Source organism: Macaca nemestrina, chromosome 1, assembly GCF_043159975.1.
Source record: "Macaca nemestrina isolate mMacNem1 chromosome 1, mMacNem.hap1, whole genome shotgun sequence".
Taxonomy (NCBI): Eukaryota; Metazoa; Chordata; class Mammalia; order Primates; family Cercopithecidae; genus Macaca; species Macaca nemestrina.
In genome coordinates this window covers 102730066-102750763 of record NC_092125.1, presented here as the reverse complement: position 1 = coordinate 102750763, position 20698 = coordinate 102730066, and the positions used below count along the sequence as shown (strand labels likewise).

The 20698-nt window shown below is 50.1% G+C and overlaps 1 protein-coding gene across 17 annotated transcripts in view; it reads right to left on the bottom strand.

Annotated features, from left to right (window-relative positions):
• Nucleotides 1–20698, bottom strand: part of LOC105498081 (Rho guanine nucleotide exchange factor 11) — a 111376-nt gene that overhangs the window by 5661 nt on the left and 85017 nt on the right. For 8 of the 17 annotated variants that reach the window (XM_011769922.3, XM_011769916.2, XM_011769918.2 and 5 more), the window contains 22 exons: nucleotides 19807–19849; nucleotides 18422–18518; nucleotides 18122–18244; nucleotides 17172–17195; nucleotides 15802–15946; nucleotides 15093–15192; nucleotides 14280–14309; nucleotides 10997–11123; nucleotides 7735–7914; nucleotides 7597–7644; nucleotides 7185–7372; nucleotides 6721–6867; nucleotides 6353–6432; nucleotides 6069–6194; nucleotides 5454–5571; nucleotides 4797–4975; nucleotides 4150–4225; nucleotides 3723–3890; nucleotides 2492–2582; nucleotides 1649–1774; nucleotides 1158–1219; nucleotides 18–236 (listed from right to left, as the gene is read on the bottom strand). In XM_011769922.3, coding sequence (XP_011768224.2) covers nucleotides 18–236; nucleotides 1158–1219; nucleotides 1649–1774; nucleotides 2492–2582; nucleotides 3723–3890; nucleotides 4150–4225; nucleotides 4797–4975; nucleotides 5454–5571; nucleotides 6069–6194; nucleotides 6353–6432; nucleotides 6721–6867; nucleotides 7185–7372; nucleotides 7597–7644; nucleotides 7735–7914; nucleotides 10997–11123; nucleotides 14280–14309; nucleotides 15093–15192; nucleotides 15802–15946; nucleotides 17172–17195; nucleotides 18122–18244; nucleotides 18422–18518; nucleotides 19807–19849 — 2497 coding nt within the window. The remainder of the gene's footprint in view (nucleotides 1–17; nucleotides 237–1157; nucleotides 1220–1648; nucleotides 1775–2491; nucleotides 2583–3722; nucleotides 3891–4149; nucleotides 4226–4796; nucleotides 4976–5453; nucleotides 5572–6068; nucleotides 6195–6352; nucleotides 6433–6720; nucleotides 6868–7184; nucleotides 7373–7596; nucleotides 7645–7734; nucleotides 7915–10996; nucleotides 11124–14279; nucleotides 14310–15092; nucleotides 15193–15801; nucleotides 15947–17171; nucleotides 17196–18121; nucleotides 18245–18421; nucleotides 18519–19806; nucleotides 19850–20698) is intronic. The other 9 variants (XM_071083236.1, XM_011769920.2, XM_011769910.2 and 6 more) reach the window with 4 other exon arrangements.

Here is a 20698-nt window from a genome sequence, read left to right as displayed (position 1 = left end):
GGCCTTGAAGCACTCACCATCTTCCAGAGCGGAGTCAGCGAGCCCTTCCATGAACAGAGGGCCTGGGAAGGCCAGGTGGATGGGGTTCCTTGTCCTGATGCCCCTGTTCTCTCCATCTAGGGATGTAGAAGGGCAAGGCAGGACACCCAGTTCCTCTTCCTCTGCACTGCCCTCCTGCTCGGGGTCCTCTAGCAGGACCGGGTGCTTCCCTTGGACCCTCTGCTGGGGCCCAGTGCCTGTTTTGGATGAGAGAAGAAGGCAGGGAAAGGGAGACAGCTTGTATGGGAAAGCCTATGCGCAGCTTTGGAGCCAAAGGGCTGGGAACACGGATTCGTTCTACCGTTGTTTACTGAGAACTTCCTGTGGCCGGCACTGTCCCAGGCTCTTGGCATATGACAGTAAGCAAAACAAAAAGATCCCTGCCCATGTTGAGCTTACATTCTAGTGGAGGGACATACAAAAATAAGACTCTTCAGTCAATTATGTAGTTTGTTAGAAGGCAGTAACTTCCACGGGAAAGAAGACAACAGCAGGGCATGGGGCTGGGGGCTGGGCAGTGCTGGCTACAGTATTAAACAGATTGGGCCAAGAGGACACTGGAATGAAGACATGAAGGAGGTGTGGCGTTAGGAGGAAAAGCATTCTAAGCAGAAGGAAACAACAGACACCCAGCCAGGAAGCCCGAGATTTCTCTTGAAACCCAAGACCCCAGGTTACTTCACACACAAGCTCTCAATGAGAATGCTGTCCCCATCACAGTAACTGCATCTTAAGCCCTTTGAGCTCCCCAGGCCCCCATGTTTTCCACCCCCATAGTTGCAGTACGCATCTCTCTCCCCAACAGTAACCCCCTGGAGGATGCAGGGCCCGTGGATCCCGCCAGACCGCTCGTCTTCTTCCATGGCTGACGCTGTCACCCAGAGAGGCTGGGTGGGAATCTCTGGTCAGGTGAGTGAGTTCACCCTTTCTTAAGTCTGTTCACTCTGCTCTCCTTCCTCTTCCAGATTCTTCCTCCTGCCCTGTTTCTTCTCTACTCTTTATCAAAACCTCACACCCCGGGCCCCGATGGACTCTCCCATTGCCCCATACTCACACCCAACCTGTGCCTACAGAAAAAGGCCTGGGCAGGCTCCCACAGGACAGTTCAGGGCCCTTACCTCCAGGCAGCTCCTCGGGTTCGGGTTCACCATGGAACACGTCTGAGTCATCCAGTTCTACCCTGAGGGAGGAAACCAACTCAGGGTGAGATGTCATGAGATTCCACCCTGGACTCATGTGTTAGAATGGGCAATGCAGTAGGACCCGAGAAGGATGGTGTGGGCCTCCTCACCTGGCTGGTCTGCTTGGCAACCCGGAGAGGAGGGGGGCTGCTGGCTGAGCTTCTCTGGTCCCCTGCTCTACATCCCCCTCACCCTACTTCAGGCTCAGCTCTATTACAGCCAGGTGGCAGACTGTGGGGGAGCGGACAGGGACAGGAAGCAGGGATGGGGGCATGTTTCTCCATCTGCTAGCGCTTGGAGCTGTCTGCTCCCTGCTAGCATTTCCCTGTTGTGGCTGTCCACCCCTGGGGTTGAAGGGCTTAGAAGCAGCAGGAAACAGGAGGTTTGGAGTGGAGAGAGTGCGGGGTCTGGAGGGCTAAGTGCTGCACCTGCTGGGTGTGAGGCCCTGGTGGGCTGGCTCCTGGGGGCCTGGGGGTGGAGGATGGATGGGCATCGGGGCAGCTCCGGGGTGCCTGGTGGCATTCCGCACGGCCTCTTCTAAGAGCTCCATCCATCTGTTGCTCGGCAGGAACAGAGAGGACTGTAGTGAGAGCAAGATAGTGGCACACACCACCCCGTACTGAGCCCACTGGAGCAAGGCTTCCAGGCCCTTCTCCAGGCCCTAAGAACCCTCTGCCTGGCAGGTGCCCACCTCCCTGTACAGTCCTCCCGGGCTGCTCCCTTGGGGTTATATTACTTGCAGCTACCAAATCCTGGACACCAACCCTCTGTTACACTCTGGGCAAAGCATTCTGTGTTTTCTCTCTAAAGTAATTCTCTAACAGGTAGCATTAGCCACATTTTGAAAGATGAAAACCCTGGAGTTGGGAAACTGTTTGACTCGACCTGTCTCCTTCCACTGTACCACGCCATCTCTGGCAGCTGCTGTCAGAGAACATGGGTTGGGCAGGAGGCAAATGCTTGAGAAGGATGCATGAATCTAATTCGCCTGACGGTGAAGGGAGTAGGGCAGGAAGGAAAGCAGCAGCAGCAGCAGCTGCTGGAAGACTGCCAGAAACTCATTCTCCCAGAAGTGGGCCTGGCGACTAGCTCAGGGGTGATGACCCCTCCCAGCTTCTCTACTTCTGTCCTACCTCCCACTTCCCTTCCCAACCCCCTGTCCAGGCACTGCTCTGGGGCCCAGTCCTGGTGTTGCTATCCACCGTCCTCATACACACCACCCTGGTCCCAAAGGGACTGTGGTTACGGGTAACCCCTCAATCAATTCTCACGTGTTCTTGTCTGATGATGTCAATGCAACCAGCTCATAGATCTGGGGTGGGCCCAGCTTGGAGGTGCAGATGATGAAGAAGGCCCGTTTATCTGTGTGAGGAAAGGAAGGTAGAAGGGTCTGTACTAGGGATGGGAGGTGTGACTGCAGCCTGGGCCAGGGTGACAGAGTGGGACTCAAAGCCCTGACCCTCAACGCGGATGGAGAGTGCAGCACGAGACAGATGTGGATCATGAGGACCACTTGGAACCCACTTACACAAGGGACAGAGGAAATTCCAGGACCCCTAATGTCATCTTTCACAGCCACCCCATTCCTCTCCTGCTCTAATAATAGTGATGGCTGATGTGTGTATGGTGCTTAGGATTTATAAAACTTTTTATTGTTTTTTGAGACGGAGTCTCACTGTCGCCCAGGCTGGAGTCAGTGGTGCCATCTTGGCTCACTGCAACCTCCACCTCCCAGGTTCAAACAATTCTCCTGCCTCAGCCTCCCGAGTAGCTGGAATTACAGGTGCCTGCCAACATGCCTGGCTAATTTTTGTATTTTTAGTAGAGACAGGTTTCACCATGTGGGCCAGGCTGGTCTTAAACTCCTGACCTCAAGTGATCTGCCTGCCTCAGGCTCCCAAAGCAGTGGGATTATAGTTTATAATTTTATAAAACTTTTTCATACCTGTCATTCCTTTTGATGCCCCCAAGAGGTAGGGTAGGTATCACTCCTATCTTACAGACAAAAAAAGTGAATCCAGAGAATTTTGCTCCAGAGCCCTTTCTCACACACACTGCACTTCTCATTGAAACGTCTCTGTCCACTGGACCCAGCTCTGTACCGTGGGTACTAACATCTTCTGTAACCAAACTCTGCCCAAGTCACTCTTATAGCAGATAAGGCTTGTCCTACTCATTCTGCCTAATCCCATTCTTCCCAATCCTGCTCAGACACTCTTACCCCATCCTGGGTGTGCACGTCCCATCCAAACCAGCACTGTGCTTGAGGACTGCTGACCACCCCTGTGCCTGGTTGTCTATCTTCCTCTTGGTCCCCATCCTAACCCTCATCCTACCCCACTTTGGGCCAGTCCTCCTGCTTAGGCTGGGTCAGGACAGGAGGAAAGGAACACAGGTGGACAGGTAGGTCCTGTAAAGGCTCCACACTGACCCTGCCTCACCCAGCACTCGCTGGACATGGTCCCTGAGCCCCAGGCCAGCCTGGACCATCTCCCCAGGTACCTGTGGCCACAGAGCGGATGAGCACAGCATTGAGCTTGAGTACAGGGCTGAAGGTCTGCTTGCTGTCTGAGGAGCCCACAGCGGTCTTGCTGTGGCATTTCAGCAGTAGCTTCTCGTCCTGTTTCTGCAGCAGCACTAGGAGGTCCTCCAGCAGCAGCACATGGAGGTCTGGAGGGGTATGGTCGTGGGGAGACGTTCCCTGGTGCCCACTCATCCTTCATGAGCACAATGTAGGGCCATAGGCTCTTGGAGGCTCTAGGAAGCCCTGGGAGTCTGGTGACCCCATTTCTGTCTCTGGTTACTCCCTTCCCATGTCCTGAGCTATCACCTCCAGTCATGTTTCAATGCTTGGGAAAGACAGAGAGAAAAGCCCAGGGAGGCCCACCCACTGCAGGTTCCCACTCAGTCCCAGTCCCCTGGCACATACCCAAGGTCTTATCCTTGCTGATCCTCCAGGTCAGGGGCCCCTCGTGGATCATTTTTCTGGTTGTAAGATCCAGGCTCTGTTAAGGAGACACCATTCATTCATTCATTCAAGTGTTTGAGAACCTACTGTGTGCCAGACATTGTGTTAAGGTGCTGGGAATTGGTAAGTAAGAAAAAGTCCTTGCTCTTACTCTCTTGTGGGGGATGAAGACAAGCAAAAAGGTAACTGTGAAGTCATGTGCCATGTGCCAGCGGGGGGAGATACTGATGGCTCTGACTTGGGTCTCCTACCTGCCCCTACCATGTGCCAACTGCAGTCCCAAGAAGATCACACAGTGCTTTTCCTGCCCATGCCTCCAGCTTTATTCCCTCCCAGAAGATCTCCACCTTACCTCCAGTTCTACCCGATCCCCTGCTCTCTCAGGCTGAGTTCCAACATCTAGTCTTTCTTGGGTAGGGCTGTCTACCTTGTCCATCTAGGGACAGGGTGACAATAACAGGGTGTGTGTCTTCTGGGGCTCCATTGTGCCACCCTATCCGGTCTTTGTCTCCTACCTCCAAGACTCTCCAAGCCCTGACCAGAGTTCTGCTCCTAAGGGTGCCCACAAAGTGTGAGGGGTTGACTGTGCTGCAGTCTCTGCCTCCTACCTTGAACTCTGCTGCCAGAGGGTTGCTGGCCCTCTCCAGGGCAGTGGCATCCAGGCGTTTCTGGTAGCCCTCTAAACGGTGGCGGTTCTCTGTTTGCTTTACCGCTTCATTCACATACTTGAGAATCTCCCGGCACTGGTCCCGGGCCCGGCAAAGCTTCTCATGCTCAGAGGTGCCACCTACCAAAATGGACAGAGGAGATGGTTGGGGCTCCTGCCTGAGAAGTCTAACATGGCATCAGCTATTATCTGCCTGAATTCATCCATGGCAACTGGCTTGCTTCAAACCAGCAGGCGTGGGTGGAGGTGAGCCACCCTTGCCTCACACGAGGACCTCAAGTAGTAAGGGTAACTTTTACTGAGCATCTTCAGGTCTCAGACAGACCACTGCTTTGAAGACACTGATAGCTCTTGGGAATTCCTGCCTCTACCACAACCAGCTCTACAGATGCAAGGTACAGAGACTGTGGTAAATGGCCACAATTATGCCACTAGAAGGCCTGTTCAAATCAGACTGGGGTTCCTAACACCTCTCTGTCCTGACTCCAATGTCTGAAATTTGGGGGTAGTGAAAGATACCCAGGATCCCAGGGAGAGTGACAACCTAAAGCTAGACCCTCTTGTACAGTCTGGACGCCAGCCCCTCCCCAGGCGCTACCCTCTGTGTGCTTGATGATGCTCTCCAGCAGCAGCGGGTACTTGGTGAGCCGCTGCATCTCAGAGATGATGAGGTCTCTCAGCTGCAGCCGCCGGCACTGAGGGTGGCTCTCAGCCTCCTAGACAGCAGGAGACATAGAAGGGAGGAGATGTCAGCGTGGTTGGGAGCTGGCTTATGGGCTCAGGGCCAAGATGGGTGAACATGACAAACAGGTCCTAACACCAGGTGGATCACTCAGAAATAGTAGTAGAAGCTTCTTCCTTAAAGATGTAGTGAAGGGTTTGTGGTGGCAGGGAGACACCAATCCAAAGGGATATGGTCAAAACAGAAGGGCAGGCATATTGCTGCCATTCCGTAGACAAGGAAACTGAGATCCACCTCAGTGCACACAGGTGCTGGTGGGTGAGCCAGGCCTCTGACTGCTAATCCAGGATTCTTTTCCACAAACAAAGGTCTCTTTGTCTAGAGTCAGTCAGTGCTTTTGAGGAGCTCATGCGGAAGGACAGAGGGAGCTGCTGTAGAGAGGGAGGATGTGGCCAGGAGGAGAGAAGTTCAGGAGATCCTTGGTGACCCTGACGGAGATGAAGGAAGGCCAAGGCATGGCCAAGGACGCACCTGCATGAAGAGCTGGAATCGACTCTCCTTGCGTTGCTTGGTCTTGATTAGCTCTAGGGCTATTGACTGATAGGAACAGAACTGTGCAGCCACTTGCTGGAGTTCCTCTCGGGCAGGGCCATCAAACTGAAGAGGCAGAATGGACATGGGGCCAGGCATCACACCCCTGCCTGGGACCAGACCCCTGCCTATCCCTTCCTTTGCCAAATTCCCTGGCCTTGGGTAATGAGACCCTGCCTCCCCCAGTCTCCTCCTTGCCAAGAGGGAGAAGTTTGGAGCCATACCCGGGCCAGCATGAGGTCACTGATCTCTTTGATGATGGGGCCTTCCTCCCGGAGCTTCTTCATGGCTTCACACCAGGAATCTGGGGCGAGAAGAGAACAACTCGAAATGCCTGGGGTTGAGCTCAAGCGCCAGAACCTCTCTGACAGAGAGAAACGAATCTCTGACAGCAGTGCCATGGGAAGGGTCTGGAAACCATTTTACTTTCAGGGTGAACTCCAGTGCTGGTTTCAGGCTGTCCACAGATCTTTTTCTCACCAGGGATTGGTAGGGGGTTATCTGCTCAGGGAGTTCCTGGCAGTGGGGCCAAAGCGGAACAGGAAGCTGAAGGGAGGCAGAGGAGGAGTCTGGAGGGGCACAGGCTCCTTACTGTGAATCTCTATGAGTTCAGGCAGGTTCGGGAAGAGCCGGGCCAGCTCCTCCCGGGGCATCAGGTTCTCCTTCTTCATTCGCTGGTAGAAGATCAGGTCCAGGACCCGGAGCGTGCGCAGGTGGGAAGCTTCAGTCACAAACAGCTCTGAGTGGTGGTTGTGACAAGAAGGGTAGAAAGCCAGGGAGAAAATGGATCAGCAAGTATCTAGAGTCCCTGCCTGGTTCCCACACCACTCTAATTTTGGGGGAGCTTGAAGTGCTGGTTTCAGATCATACAGCAACTTTTCTCTTACCCCAAGGGCCAGAACTGAGGGGGACCTATAGCAACAGGCAACATGGACCTGCTCCAGCAGACAGGGGCCCCCCACCCTATTAACCTCTTTCCCACCCTTGTGTCTTAGGCATCCTGGACCCATTCCCACATGTGTGAGTGGCGCTGGGGGCAGTGGAGCATGTTCTCACCATTTATGACCTCTTGCCGGTCGATCTCCCTCTGGGTTAGCCCAGCCACCACATCCTTGCCCACTGTATGCTGCCAATTTTGGGCATCTGGCTCTGGTTCCAGGTCAGACAGCTGGCCCAGATCATCCTCTAGGAGGTGGGGAAGGAGGGCATCCGTGCAGAACCCCAAACTGGGGGACTCAATGCTCCTGGGGGATAACAGGCAGCTCAGCTTCACTCAGGAGGAAGAACTCACATGGAGGGTTTGGCCCTCCCTCTTCTGCCTGACCTGCTTGCCCCATGCACATGGGAAACCAGCGGGCCCAGAAGAGGAGACACCCACCCAACCAGCCCCTTGCGGGTGAGAGGAGCAGCTGGATGTGGATGGGACACACAGACACCAAACAGAGGCACCACTGTGCCCATCACTTACCTGCGGCCCATTTTGGGAGTGAAGGGAGGGGTTGGGTTCTCAAGAGACCTGTGGAGGGAATGTCAACTCTCAGCAACCCTCTATCCTTGCGCCCACTCCCGAGATGGCCATGGGTGCAGCCACTGTAGCCCTGCCTACCTGGTGGAGAGGCTGGAGGCAGAGGACGAGGCTGACTGGTGCAGGCGAGTAGCCTCCGCAGCAGCATCCATGTCAACATCACTGCGAGAGCGGGGCACGTTCTCTGCCTTTCGAGACCGTTTCATCTCTTCCCGGCCCTTGAGGCTTTCAGAGCGGCCCAGGCGAATCTCTGAGCGTGAACTGGGGGAAGGGACAAGAGACTTTGGGACTTGGGAAGTCAGTGGGCCATGCTTACATCCTGGCCAGCTCTTACCTGCGACTCCATTTCGAGGATGCCTCCATGCCACAGGTTCTCCCCTTGAACATGGCCAAAGCACCTGGATGGCAGTGGAAGCTTCTCAGTGATAGACCATTTTTGCTGCTCTACAAACTCCTCTCTCCTCAGCCTAGCCTGATGGATGGACAGAGTCATCTGCCTCTGGAGTTATTAGGAAGGGATCCCAACAGGAAGATTAAATCTGGGGCTAAAGGAATCCGAATTATAGTGTGTCCACAGGCCTGAGACACCATGCTCCTGTCAAGAAGGTGGTAGACATCATCGTCCCTCATCAGGGACCACAAAGTCCCAGCTCCCTGCCCATGGGGCCATCTAGTGGCCAGTCCATGTTGCCCTGCTTTGGAGTGGGTCAGCTGCCGCCTTTAACTCTGCTTGAGGCGGACCTCTTTGAAGAGGTCTTAAGAGGACAGTAGAGTCGCTACATTCACAGCTCATTTTAGGATTTTCCACACGGCCTATCAGAAAGTTCTATCTGCTGCTGGATTCCTAGCCCTCCAGTTGTGATGCGACGAGTTCCATTCTTATCTTAACAGTACCGTTCCTAAGATTCCGTTTCCTCTCAGGAGCAGACAGGCTTGTGCTTACAGGGGCCTTTTTACTGACAGGCAGGACCCGCTCCTTGGCCTGCCATGCTTGGCTACTGAGTGTCTCTGGGGTTTGATGAGATGCTGAAGACTGGGTGTTGCAGTCGAGTCCGGCCGTGCATCAGCCTGAGACAGCTGGCACCTCTGACCTCTAGCTGCCCCAGGATGATCCCCCCACCTCCATGCTGTGGCCCTGCTGGGCTGCTTTTCTGATATTATTAGTAATCTACATCCTGCTCTGCTTCTAGGACCACAGGAGGCCTGAAAATGTCTGCAGAGCTCTTAATAGCACAGCAGGTTGCCGCAACGAGGAGCTAAATGTCTCGGTTTCCATTCATGGTGCCCAAACCGCCGAATGATCCAAAATGGAGCTCATCTCCTAGGGTCCTGAGGGTTTCATCTGCAGGGTTAGAAAACGTACTGCCCACTGATCCCTTACTGAATTCACCCCCCAGAATTCTGCTAGAACAATCCCAACCCAGACTAACTCAGAACACTTTTCAGTGTCCTAATGGGTCACTGTACCAGTACAATAAAAACCCAGTGGAGCTATTGGGGCTGCAGAGCTAAGCACCTTCCTTCACGCACCCAGAAGTAAGTAATGCTCCCACCGAGAAGTGAGGCATATCATCTAGCTTTGCCCCCAAATTCCTAGGGTACTGCCTTCTAGAACTGGGGCATCTTATACCTGTTGAGTATCTACAACAATCTCTGACCCACCATACTGCTAATACTGTTTCTTCTGAGATTGCCAATGAGTTTATAATCATCAAATCCAAAGGTTTCTGCTTAGAGTAGCTTTAGGATCCTAGTGAGTGTCTTAGGGCAAATTTACCTAGCAATGCCAAGAATGCAAGTTTGTAAATGGTCTCAAATATTTTCTCAAAATGTTGATGTCTTATAATCTTAAAATATTTGATTTATCTACATCATTGCTACCACAGGAATCACATGATGTGCATATTTAACTTACCCACTAATGTTAGAACTCAACCTTCCCCCAGTACAAATCTAACCTTTATCTCCTGTAAATCTGTCAATTCTCATGGCAGCAAAATCTTTTGACACGTGTTAAGCTGAAAAAAGGCTTCATATAAACAGAAAGGAGTAACCTGCATTCAAGCAGGAAAGCTTGGCTTATGGTTTGACAATTAGTTATTTCAAAGGCAAAATAGGCCAGGGGCAGTGGCTCATGCCTATGATCCGAGCACTTTGGGAGGCTGAGGAGGAAGATTGCTGTGGTTGGGAGTTCCAGACCAAGCTGGGCAACATAGTGAGACTGTCTCAAAAAAAATAAAAATAAAAATAAATTAGCCAGGTGCAGTGGTGCATGCCTGTACCCCTAGTTACTCAGGAGGCTGAGGTGGGAGATCTCTTGAACCCAGGAGGTTGAGGCTGCAGTGAGCTATGATTGTACCACTGTACTCCAGCCTGGGTGACAGAGCAAGACCCTGTCTCTTAAAAAAAAAAAAAAATCCCCCAAACAAACAAGCAAAGGCAAAATGGCTTGAATATCCACACTGCTTCACACTGACTTGCTTTCATGCCTGCCTGTACTCCAGCTCAATGCTCTGAGGCTTGAGTGTCCGCAAGAATTCTTTCCCCCTGCACAAGACCACATTACTATACCTGTTTAAGTCACCTTTAAGGGTGGCAGGAATACTTGTGACTACAGGCATGTGATTTGAAGTGCTGGCTATAGAGTTTTAGACATGACTTGACTGCTGCCATGTCACGATCAAGAGCAACTAAGTCCAAGAACATGTTTTCATACCAGATGAGGACTCTAGTGAGAACCTGACCAAAGAAGAATATGAGAGATGCCAGTCTCAATTCCCTTTTTTCTTCTTGAAAAGGGAAAAGCAGTTCATTTGTAATCAATCCACTTTGCCTCTCTTTGCTGAGGTGGACATCTGATGCCTAGAGTTACATCACTTGTCTTTAAAGTACCCAGCAGAACCTCATCTCTGGCTCTCTTCTTCACATACAGACACGAAACGACTTCCTTTTGCCTGCCTGGGTCTTTTTTCCCCAGGACCCCTCTTGCGCCCACTATAGTCTTCCTTATCCTTGTCACTTAGGGTTTCCTGATTGGCCTCTTTATATCATCTAGCTCGATCTTGGATGAAGGCTACTGAGTAGTCAGGTGATAAATCCAAAGGGAATTTGAAAAGTGTGTAGTTCTTGGGATGGAAGTCAGGGATTTGTTTGCTCTTCCACTGGCTTTTTCACCAGCACACAATGTGTCTCCTGAAGATACTGGGGGTGGGGAGGAAGTTCTGTAGATGGAGCCTTAGAAGCTAGTGGAGGGGGGTAAAGTAGCTGGAATTAAACCCCAGCATCAGCCCTGCCCATGCCCCACTCTTCAAGCAGCTAGTGAGTCCCATCCAGCCACTGCTACCTGTCACTCTCCAGCAGGTCCTCAGGAAAACTTCCAGTTGAGAGTCGCTGTGTCCCAGGTTCTGGGGCGTCATACTGCTGGTTGTTCTCAAAGTGCTGAATGATGTTCCTCACATTGCCTGGTTTGACTAGAAGCAAAAAGAAAATGAAGGACATTAGGCTTGCTGTTCAGGGACGGCTTCTCAGGCCCAGACTTCCCCAGATCTCCGAAGACAGAGCAATGAGCAAGCGTGGATGAGAACAGCACTGGACCAAGAGTCAGGAGATGTGTTCTGGTCCTGGCTCTTCTATGAATACGTTTTGTGGCCCTGGGAAGTCACACTATCTTTCTGGGTTTATTCTTCCCTCGTGCACAAAATGAGAGGGTTTGGAAGTATATTTTCCATAAGCGTTCTTTTGGCCCTCACATTCTTCTGCTTGAAAGTCATGATCAGTAGCCAGGAATACCAAAGCACATCTACATGTAATTTGCCCATGTTGCCAAAATATATTAGGCATTTCTCAAATTTACATGAATTTTTCGTTTTTCTCTGCCTCTCCTTCCTGTCCTTTCTGCCCTTCTCTGGCCTCCATCACTACAGAATCAGACTCTTTAGTACTGTAAGAGATGACCTAGGAGGAACAGAGGAGAGACTTCACTGGCATTGAAATTCCAGCCCCCTTTCAAAGCTAAGACACAAGAGAGCTGTTCTTGTTCAGACAAACAGAGAGGGCAGATGGGGAGTGAAAAGGCACAGGTAATGCCAACTACAGCCCCTGGGGAACTCAGATCCAGAGTTCCGTGGCTCTCAGCAGGAGGGAAGAGAGATAAAGGGTTCACCTTCAAGTCAACTAGCTCAGTTCTGAGCCCAGCGATATTAGAACAGGGGTGGGCTAGGAATGCTGGCTGCCTGAGACCAGTGGAAAGGACAAGGGGTAATGGGGAGGCAATATCAACAGCCCAGGGTCTGGGCCCTGATCCTACTTCAGAGATTCTGACATCTACATATACAAACTTACAAATCTGTCTCAAAATCTGACTTCCATAAGAAAACTTATAAGTCAGAGAGAACAGAAAAAAATTTAGCTGCTGTCTTCAAAGTTTACAATTCCACAGCCTTTAGGCAAGTGGCTTGGGAATATTTTTCTAAAACTGTGCAAGTGGCTGTGGGTGCACATTACAGGAGTAGGGGCTATTACCATCACTCTCACTTTGGAGATTAAGAGCAGATCTGCCTGTCCCAGCCTGAATGTGCATCTGGGTCTTGAAGCCATGCAGATGCCAGGGTCAGCTGTACAGCTGCAGCCCTGAGCCGCCCTGGCTGGGTGATGATGTGGGAGCCTGGGAACATCCTATAACTGAAAGCCAGCAGGCTGAGTCCACTCTTCCCTTTCCCATGGGCCACTTGGAAAATGCTCAATTATGTTCTAGATAGAGTTACACCTTAGCTGTGGTAAAATACAGGCGTAGCCCTGAGAGCTGGTATAACCGAATGACCCAGAGTAACAGGGGAAAAACAGGTAGAAGGAAATGGATTTTTAAAAAGAGCAAAGTGGCTAGGCACACAGTGCCTCACGCTTATAATCTCAGCATTTTCAGAGGCCAAGGCAGGAGGATCGCTTGAGCCCAGGAGTTTGAGACCAGACTGGGCAATACAGTGAGACCCTCTCTCTACAAAAAATAAATTACCCAGGTGTGGTGATGTACGTCTGGGGCCCCAGCTACTTGGAAGTCTGAGGTGGGAGCACTGTTTGAGCCAGGAGTTCAAGGCTGTAGTAAGCTATGACTAGACCACTGCACTCCAGCCTGGGTGACAGGGTAAAACCCTGTCTCAAAAAAAAAAAAAAAAAAAAAAAAAAAAAAACCAACCAAAAAAACTGAGGACTGGATTTCAATGCCATTCTTTATTTCCCCTTGTTTTATAAACTTTTTTTTTCATTAATTCCTTATTTTTATTGCTTAAAATGGCATACGGTCTAGCAGTTTAGTAACTTTTAAATTAATTTTGAAGATAATATTTTTAATTTTCACTTTTATGTAAAATAAATTACACTAACAGAATAGTTTCCAGATTGCATCCCATTGCTATCTCACTATCTCTCTCTCTATATTTATTGTTGAACCTACAAAGTGTTAATCAATTGCATGCATATGGACCTTATTAACAGGAAATGAACTTGCTCAATTCTGTGACATTTCACTGTAGGCTCTAAACTTCTTATGGATTAATGTGTAATCCATGTTTAAATCCATAATTTAAACATTAATGTTTTAAATATACGGATTCTGGAAGATACTAGGTCCTCTAAAATACATTTAGGGTCATTCTTTTTTCACTGCTGTGGTTATACAGTGCTGGTAGTTAAACGTCAAAAGAGATGGAGGTGCTATACTGAGGGGCTTAAGTAGATGATACGAACAAAAATACCCAAGAGAAAAACTGTTAGAGACCCATACTTTACATTAAAAAAAAAATCACCTTCGAAAATGATATTTTTATTATTTTAACTGAAAACAAAAATCTGAGGCACTGACTGGGTGCGGTGGCTCATGCCTATAATCCCAGCACTCTCGGAGGCCAAGGCGGGCAGATCACCTGAGGTCAGGAGTTTGAGACCAGCCTGGCCAATATGCTGAAACCCCATCTCTACTAAAAATACAAAAATTAACTGGGTATAGTGGCACATGCCTGTAGTCCCAGCTACTCGGGAGGCTGAGGCACGAGAATCCCTTGAACCTGGGAGGCGGAGTTTGCAGTGAGGCAAGATCACGCCACTGCATTCCAGCCTGGGCGACAGAGTGAAACTGTGTCTCCAAAAAAAAAAAAAAAAATCTGAGGCACTTCTGCTTCACTGCAAGACCCTTCAATGTGTGAGGGTTCCCCTCACTTATATAGAACTCTGGATTTTTGGAAACTCATCATGGAGATGTGACTGAATTATAGAGAAAAGGCCTCAGGCTGTGGAAAAACCGCCAGAGGAACCAGAAGTCTAGTCTTGGCCAGAACTACCAGAAGGCGCTGTCCCTGCGGGAGTAGGAGCTCTGCCCCCTGGAACTCTGGGTTAGGAGACAAGGTCTCGTACCTGGCATGAGGGTGGTGCCCTCCCCAACCACCCACAGGGTTTGCAGCACACAGCAGCTTTAGCAACAATGAGCAACACATAAGAGAAATGGAGAGAAGAAAGAAAGGGAGGGAGGAGGAACAGGATGGGAGATGGTGAGAAAGAAACAGAAAAGACAAGATTTGGGAGATGGAAACTCAATGCTAATGCAAAGACAAACCCAAAGAAAATGGTCCTTTTACCTTCCACAGGGGACAAGGGAATATGAAATGCTAGAAGAAAAACAAACAAAAACAAAAGTAAACCATGAAAAGTCAAATCAATGTTTTAAGAATCAAAATAAAAATTACATCAAGCCAGAAAATGAAATGGTAGCGGTGAAAACCAAGGCTGATCTAGAAGAATCCCTTTCCCTCTCCTGTAATGCAGCAATTTCAGAAAGGGCAGCCGGCCCACCCCACTACCCCTCACAGATTCCCATTGATATTGGGGGGCTTAAGGTACTGACTGGGAGGGGACAGCAACAATTTCTAGACAAATGACACACACTGGGAAGAGATCAATGATAGGATCAGTTGAGTTTTGGGTTACTGATGGCATTAGGGGAACCTCTGGGACCCAAACTTGCCCCCAACCTGACTAGTTCTACTCAATAGTGACTCAACCATGCCCCTCCCGCATCTGTACTATTGCAGTCCTGTGTGCTGGGACCAATTATAGACCCTTGGATGAAGGTGAAGGGAGTATTTACTGTCCACAGGGCGATCCTTGCCGAGGGGAAGTGTTTCTCACGTGGTCGTTTGGTAGCTAGAACTGCTCTGGGTTCCTAGACTAAGACCCAGGGACCGGTACGGTTTCCTTGGCTCAGAAATATTCACCTGAACCTCAGAGATCCTGCACTGGATTTGGCAAGGGGAGAGAAAGTGGCTGTGGTCTGAGTTTGGGTCTGCGGTTCCCAGAAACACAGGAAGGCCCTCTGCCAACATACCGGTACATGAAAGGGCTGAGGTCCCTGCCCAAGGAATGCCCAAGGCTGTTGCTCCCCAAATACTCACTGCTTTGAGAAGAGCTTTTGGGCTTCCCAATGTATTTGAGGATGGGGTTTCGCTTCTTGTCCTCCAAGGCATCCTTTTCTTTCTTGGAATTGCTGCTCTGCTGAGACAGGAGACACTGGGGTTTGGAGGAGGCCCTGATACTCAGGCATGGCTGCTAATCAATTCTGCCATTGTCCCCCAAGGCTGGCCCTCAGCAAGTAACTGGAGAGTTGACTCTTGCTGGTACCCTAACAAGCATTCACCTCTGACCTGGGTTTGGAAGGGACTGAGAGCTGCTCTAGTCTGGGGGTTCTCACTGAGTCCACATCCAGGTGGAGGGATGTAGCCAGAGACCTGCAAAATGGCTTTCCTGACCCACCTCAGCACAGAGAACTGCACCAAGAGGAGATATTTTCCAGGACAGCTGTTACCTTCTTATTTTTTTTGAGACAGAGTCTCACTCTATTGCCTAGGCTGGAGTGCAGTGGTATGATCTTGGCTCACTGCAACCTCCAATTCTTGGGTTCAAGCAATACTCGTGCCTCAGCCTCCCGAGCAGCTGGGGTTAAGGCATGCACCACTACGCCGGACTAATTTTTGTATTTTAGTAGAGATGGGGTTTCACCACGTTGCCCAGGCTGGTCTCGAACTCCTGAGCTCAGGCAATCATCCGCTTTGGCATCCCAAAGTACTAGGATTACAGGCATGAGCCACCATGCCTGGCCCTCACCTTCTTGGTCTTAGGGAAGAAGGGTAGCCACTTGTCCTTGTCAGGAGCAGACTGGGCCTTTTCAGCTGTGTTGGAAGGTCGTGCCTCTCGAAGACGGATCCCAGCATGGCTCATGTAGGTATTGAGGGCAAAGTCCATGGGGGCGCTGTAAAGGAGGAACAGTGTCCTGAATCAGAGAGCTCAAGTTATCTTCCCTGTGTCAAACAATCTCTTCACCACCACCCAGTGGAGTGGGGAAGGGGTAGTTACAGGTGAAAGTATTCAAAGAAAAGTCTAAAATAATTAAATGGGACAGCAGGCAGAAGCTGGCCAAAAGTTGGACTATGACCTTCTCCACACAGTGAGCCCACAGGTAACCAAGAATAAGACTTCTCCCAGGAGAAGTCTTACTCTTTCCCTTAGCAGAACTCTTCCCTATGAGCAGATGATGGTCAGTGGAAGAACACGCCAATTCCCTAAAATGTAAGTAAATAATTTCCTGCCTGGTCAAGACACAGGCAGACGTGGAAGACCGGCTGAGGTCTGCAGCTGATACTCTCAGGCATATATGCAGGGGTGGGGAGGCCAGGGGAAAGGAGAAATGCCAGCAGCCTCTGCCAAGGTATATTGCCTTCACCATCCTCCCACCCCAGTACAGAGAAAAAGAGATGGACAAGGAGCTGTCAAGTGGCTTCCAACTGCCACAAATGAAAATGTCCAGACTTCTGCTTAAAAATGTCTTTGTAGCCACAATTTGCTGGATGATGACCCACTCTGCATTCAATGCAGCAAGGCTTTAGCTCTGTCTGTATTTCCCTGTAAAACAGACTCCTCACCCTATTTTCTCTCCCTTATTAGTGTGTATGCTCAGGGAATGCAGACTCATTTTAATCTTGGCTAATGAAAAACAATGAGATAAATATATAGGCTGCAAAAAAAAAAAAAAAAAATTCTAATATGTGCCAAGAAAGGAACTGTGCTGCACACCAGCTCCCCTCTGCAGATGCCACTAACAGGCTGATTCCACAATTACTGTCACTACTTTAGGTAGTTTAAGGGAAAGAAGTGAGAAGGGAGACAAAGGGCTCATCTGGGTAGAGAAGCTGTAGCCAGGCATGGCACTGTGAGGAGCAATGGCAGCTTGGCGTCTTCCCACTGAGGAACAGATCCACATCCCCAGGGGTGATCCCTAAGCATCAGGGGCGTGGGCCTCATGAACCCTATGTTATGGTCACATAGACACCTGAGAGCTAGACTTGCAGGAACCACAGTCCTACGTGGTTGTACAACATGAGGGACTCCCCTGTGATTGTCAGAAATGGAAAGCATAGTAGCTCATCCCCACTCCTTCCACCTTGAAAGCTGCAAATGCACATCATAGACTTGCTTACCTCCTATCTTCCTCATACTTGGACCTGGAATGAAAGAAAAAACAGATGACTCAGACTGCAAAGACAGAGGCTGGTCACCTGGTTAGAGGCTAGGAGGAGGGTAACTTTTTCCTAGATGAAAGGAGGGTTAGTGGGGGAAAAGGAGAGAAGTACGTTTGATGCACAAGTATTTGGTACATAGCAGGAACTCCATAAATATTTGCTGAGTTGAAATATCAGCCTTAGCAGAGACTGCATAGGTTTCATCTTCTTTGCTATTTTTACCCTGTCCTTGAAGTGCCCGGCTGTGCCTATGGATCTGACTTGTATGGAATGGCTTAACCAAGGTCACATAGCTACTTAGTAAGAAGCAGTATAAGGGAAAAAAATTACTTCTAAGCCTGAAGTGTCCCCACAAAGTCTGTGATACTGGGGCTTTCATCACAGGTGCCTACGACACTTTCGAAAATGGCGTTAGAAAAACGTAACAAAAGCAGCTCTGCCAGAAGCGCCTTAATATGTTGCGCTAGTTCAGTTTTCCGATGTGGATTAGTAAAAGACGTTTCAATTTCCCCTAAGCCAGTTCTAGCTGCCTCCTGAAGGAACTTTATCCACTGGGCACACACAGCACTGGCCTCACTCTCTGTGACAGATAAGATCTTAGAGGCAGGAAGGGAGAGAGGTCAGGAAGCGGGCCAGCAGGGGAAAGCAGAAAGCTTACCACATTCCTGGGGCCCATGGTCTGTCATAACCACCAAATGACTATCAGGAGCTGCAGGCTCTGCCACGCCCTTGAACACCTGCAGCCCTCAGCCTGACCAATGCAGCAGGAGGGCACGACTCCCCATCTTTCAGGGGCAGGAGAATCAGGCAAGAAGTGGAAGAGGGGGAGAGATTGAAAGAACAGACCCACAAAATATGTCAACCTGCTTGGGACGTTCAGTGGGGTGGGAGGAAGCTGAAAGACTCACAAAATATCTCCAAGGGCAGCCAGCTGCTTCTCAGCCACTTGGCGCTCTCGGAGAGGGTCCCCATCCAGGTCCAGCAGGTCATTTTCACCATACAGGCTGCCCAGCCCCAGAGTGCGCTTCGTTCTAAGCCAGATAAACACAGGGAAAGAAAGAAATATACACAAATACTCAACAGATGGATACCCAGAAAGAACGAGACAAACATATAACAAGAGATATGTGCACGTCCCAGAGGGAAGGAGCCAAGGACAAGAGGCAGAGGTGCAAGGAGAGTGGTGGGAGGGCAGCTCCTGGGCCAACCTGTAGTCGTGGATCTGCTCTTGGATCTCAGGCATGGCTGCCTCTTGAGCTTCACAGAGAACACCACGGGCATCCTCGCTGTTCCGCAGGCGCGAGTCTGTAGTGGGAGACCAGAGAAAGCAGAGTGGGTAGGGTACTGGGGGTGGGGAGAGATCACTTCTGCTGAGCATCTCAAGGCATTTCAACTCCCTGAGACACTGGGAGGAAGGGCTGGCTTTCTGCCCTGTTAGCCTAAAGGGAGAGAAGGCCTGGACCTCTCAGGTCTTTCCTGAATTCAGGACTGGAATCCTGATATCCAAAGTACAAGGCAAGGACAAAAATATTTTCTGGATGTTCTGTGCTCCATTAAGAGAAGGATTAAAGCCCCTCTTACTGGATGGGTCTAAGTACCATCCTCTGACATCCAAGTGCAGATCTCTGAGAGGCTTGTTCCCCTCTACTGCTCCAGAAGCAGCTCAAGGCTAAAAGAGGCAAGCACTTCACATTCCACGAAACCTGAGCTCCCCAGTAGAAACTGAAAGATGTCTCTCCTCTAGTCCCCGCATCTAGCTCCACCCAGGCGAGGCTAAGTCCCTGAGAGTTGCGCTTTACTCTCACTCTGCTTTCGAGCAAGCTCTGTTCACCCTATGCCTGGGCTCTCCTCCCCGTCACACGTGCCCACAAATCATCTCTTTCTACATGCAGCTTCCAATTCCTGTCCTCTAAAAAACTGCCAGTGATTAGCTTCTCAGGCTGACATCACCTTAGACTGCCTCCCCTTAATTTTTCCACTGATGATTAGAAGGAGAAGGGAGCTGGGCACCATCGAGCCTGCCTGGTCCTCATTCTGGACTCGTTGCTGTCAGTATTAGGGAACTTACAAAAACAAAAATAAAACACCCTCCGCACCCCCCCTCAAAAAAAAAAAAAAAAAAAACCAACAAGAAAAACCACTCTGGAGATTCTAACTCTGAAAGGAGGATGGAGTGAGGCCCTAGTTTCTGTATTTTTTGAGTTCCCCAAGGGATTCTTGATAACCAGCCTGGCTGAGGAATCCCTGATCAAGTCTGAATTCCTCTTTGTACAGATAAGCCAATGGAGAACCAGAGAGATCATGTAGAAGGCTGGCAGACATGAACCCAGGTCTCCTAACTCCAAGTCCAATGTCTTCCCACGACAAGCTCCTCCCCAGCAGAGTGAGTGCCCAGGCAGGGTCTGTCCCATATGCACCTGTCCATAAGCTACTGTGCAGTGTTCTGGAGCAACCGTCTCATGGGTCTTTTCCTCTATTAGAGGATGGTTGCCCAAGGACAGGAACTATGTCCCTTCTGTCCTCTGGAGTCTCCTGAGAGCTCAGGACAAGAAAGGCACCAAGAAGAGACTAACCGACCAATGAGCCAACTTACCAATTTCAGCCTGTAACATCTCAGGGATCTTGACTCTCAGAGGCTAAAAAACAGAAGTGTGGAGCAGAAGTGGTCAGGTCTGCACACTCCAGGGAGATCAACAGTGTGCCAGGCGAGGAGGGCTTGCCCATATGAACTTCTTGCCTTTCTGCCTACATCTGCCCTACCATTCTTCTCATTACTCCCCAACTGCACACCTGAATTCTAGGCTAGGGTTTCTGGGAAATGGAGTCTGAGGCTACACAGCAAGCTGGTACAATATTCTGAGGGCGGCACAGGCAGTTTTTTCACTCTTATTTCCAGGCCATGAGAGTGCATGGAATGGCATGTTGTCCAAAAAGTGGACCCGTGCTGACTTAGCAGCAAGGGAAAAGCCTTTATTGGGCTATTTGGTGGACTTTCCCTCCCCCTCACTCCCATGGGAAAGCTAGCCTTGTGTCACCCAGCCTTGCAGTTAGCATGGTGTTCTGGCTTTTGCTACACAAGTCCCTGACACCTGGATACTGGAGAGGTTCCATAACAACCAACAGAGAACAACTGGCAGCTCTAACCTCCCTACTCAAGACCCATTTAAGAGGGCAAATATAAAACTTTTAAGAAAAACCAATTTTCTCCAACCTCATTAACCCTACTAGCTTACTGCCAAAAGAATAAAGTCACCTTGGAATTAGTCTAGTTGACCAGATTAGAAAGTCTGGGATAGCAGTTGCCCTCTGCAGGCAGAGATGCTCTGGCCAGCGGGATCCCTGACACACCCCTGGGAACTCTGTCCCAATGCACAGGGTGCTGTCTACCCCAGACACTCTGGGGCCTCCCACCTCTGACTCCTGCCTTTGGGCAGTAATAGCAACTCAGACTGAGCTTCAGAAACCTCTTGCCTCACTGATCTAGA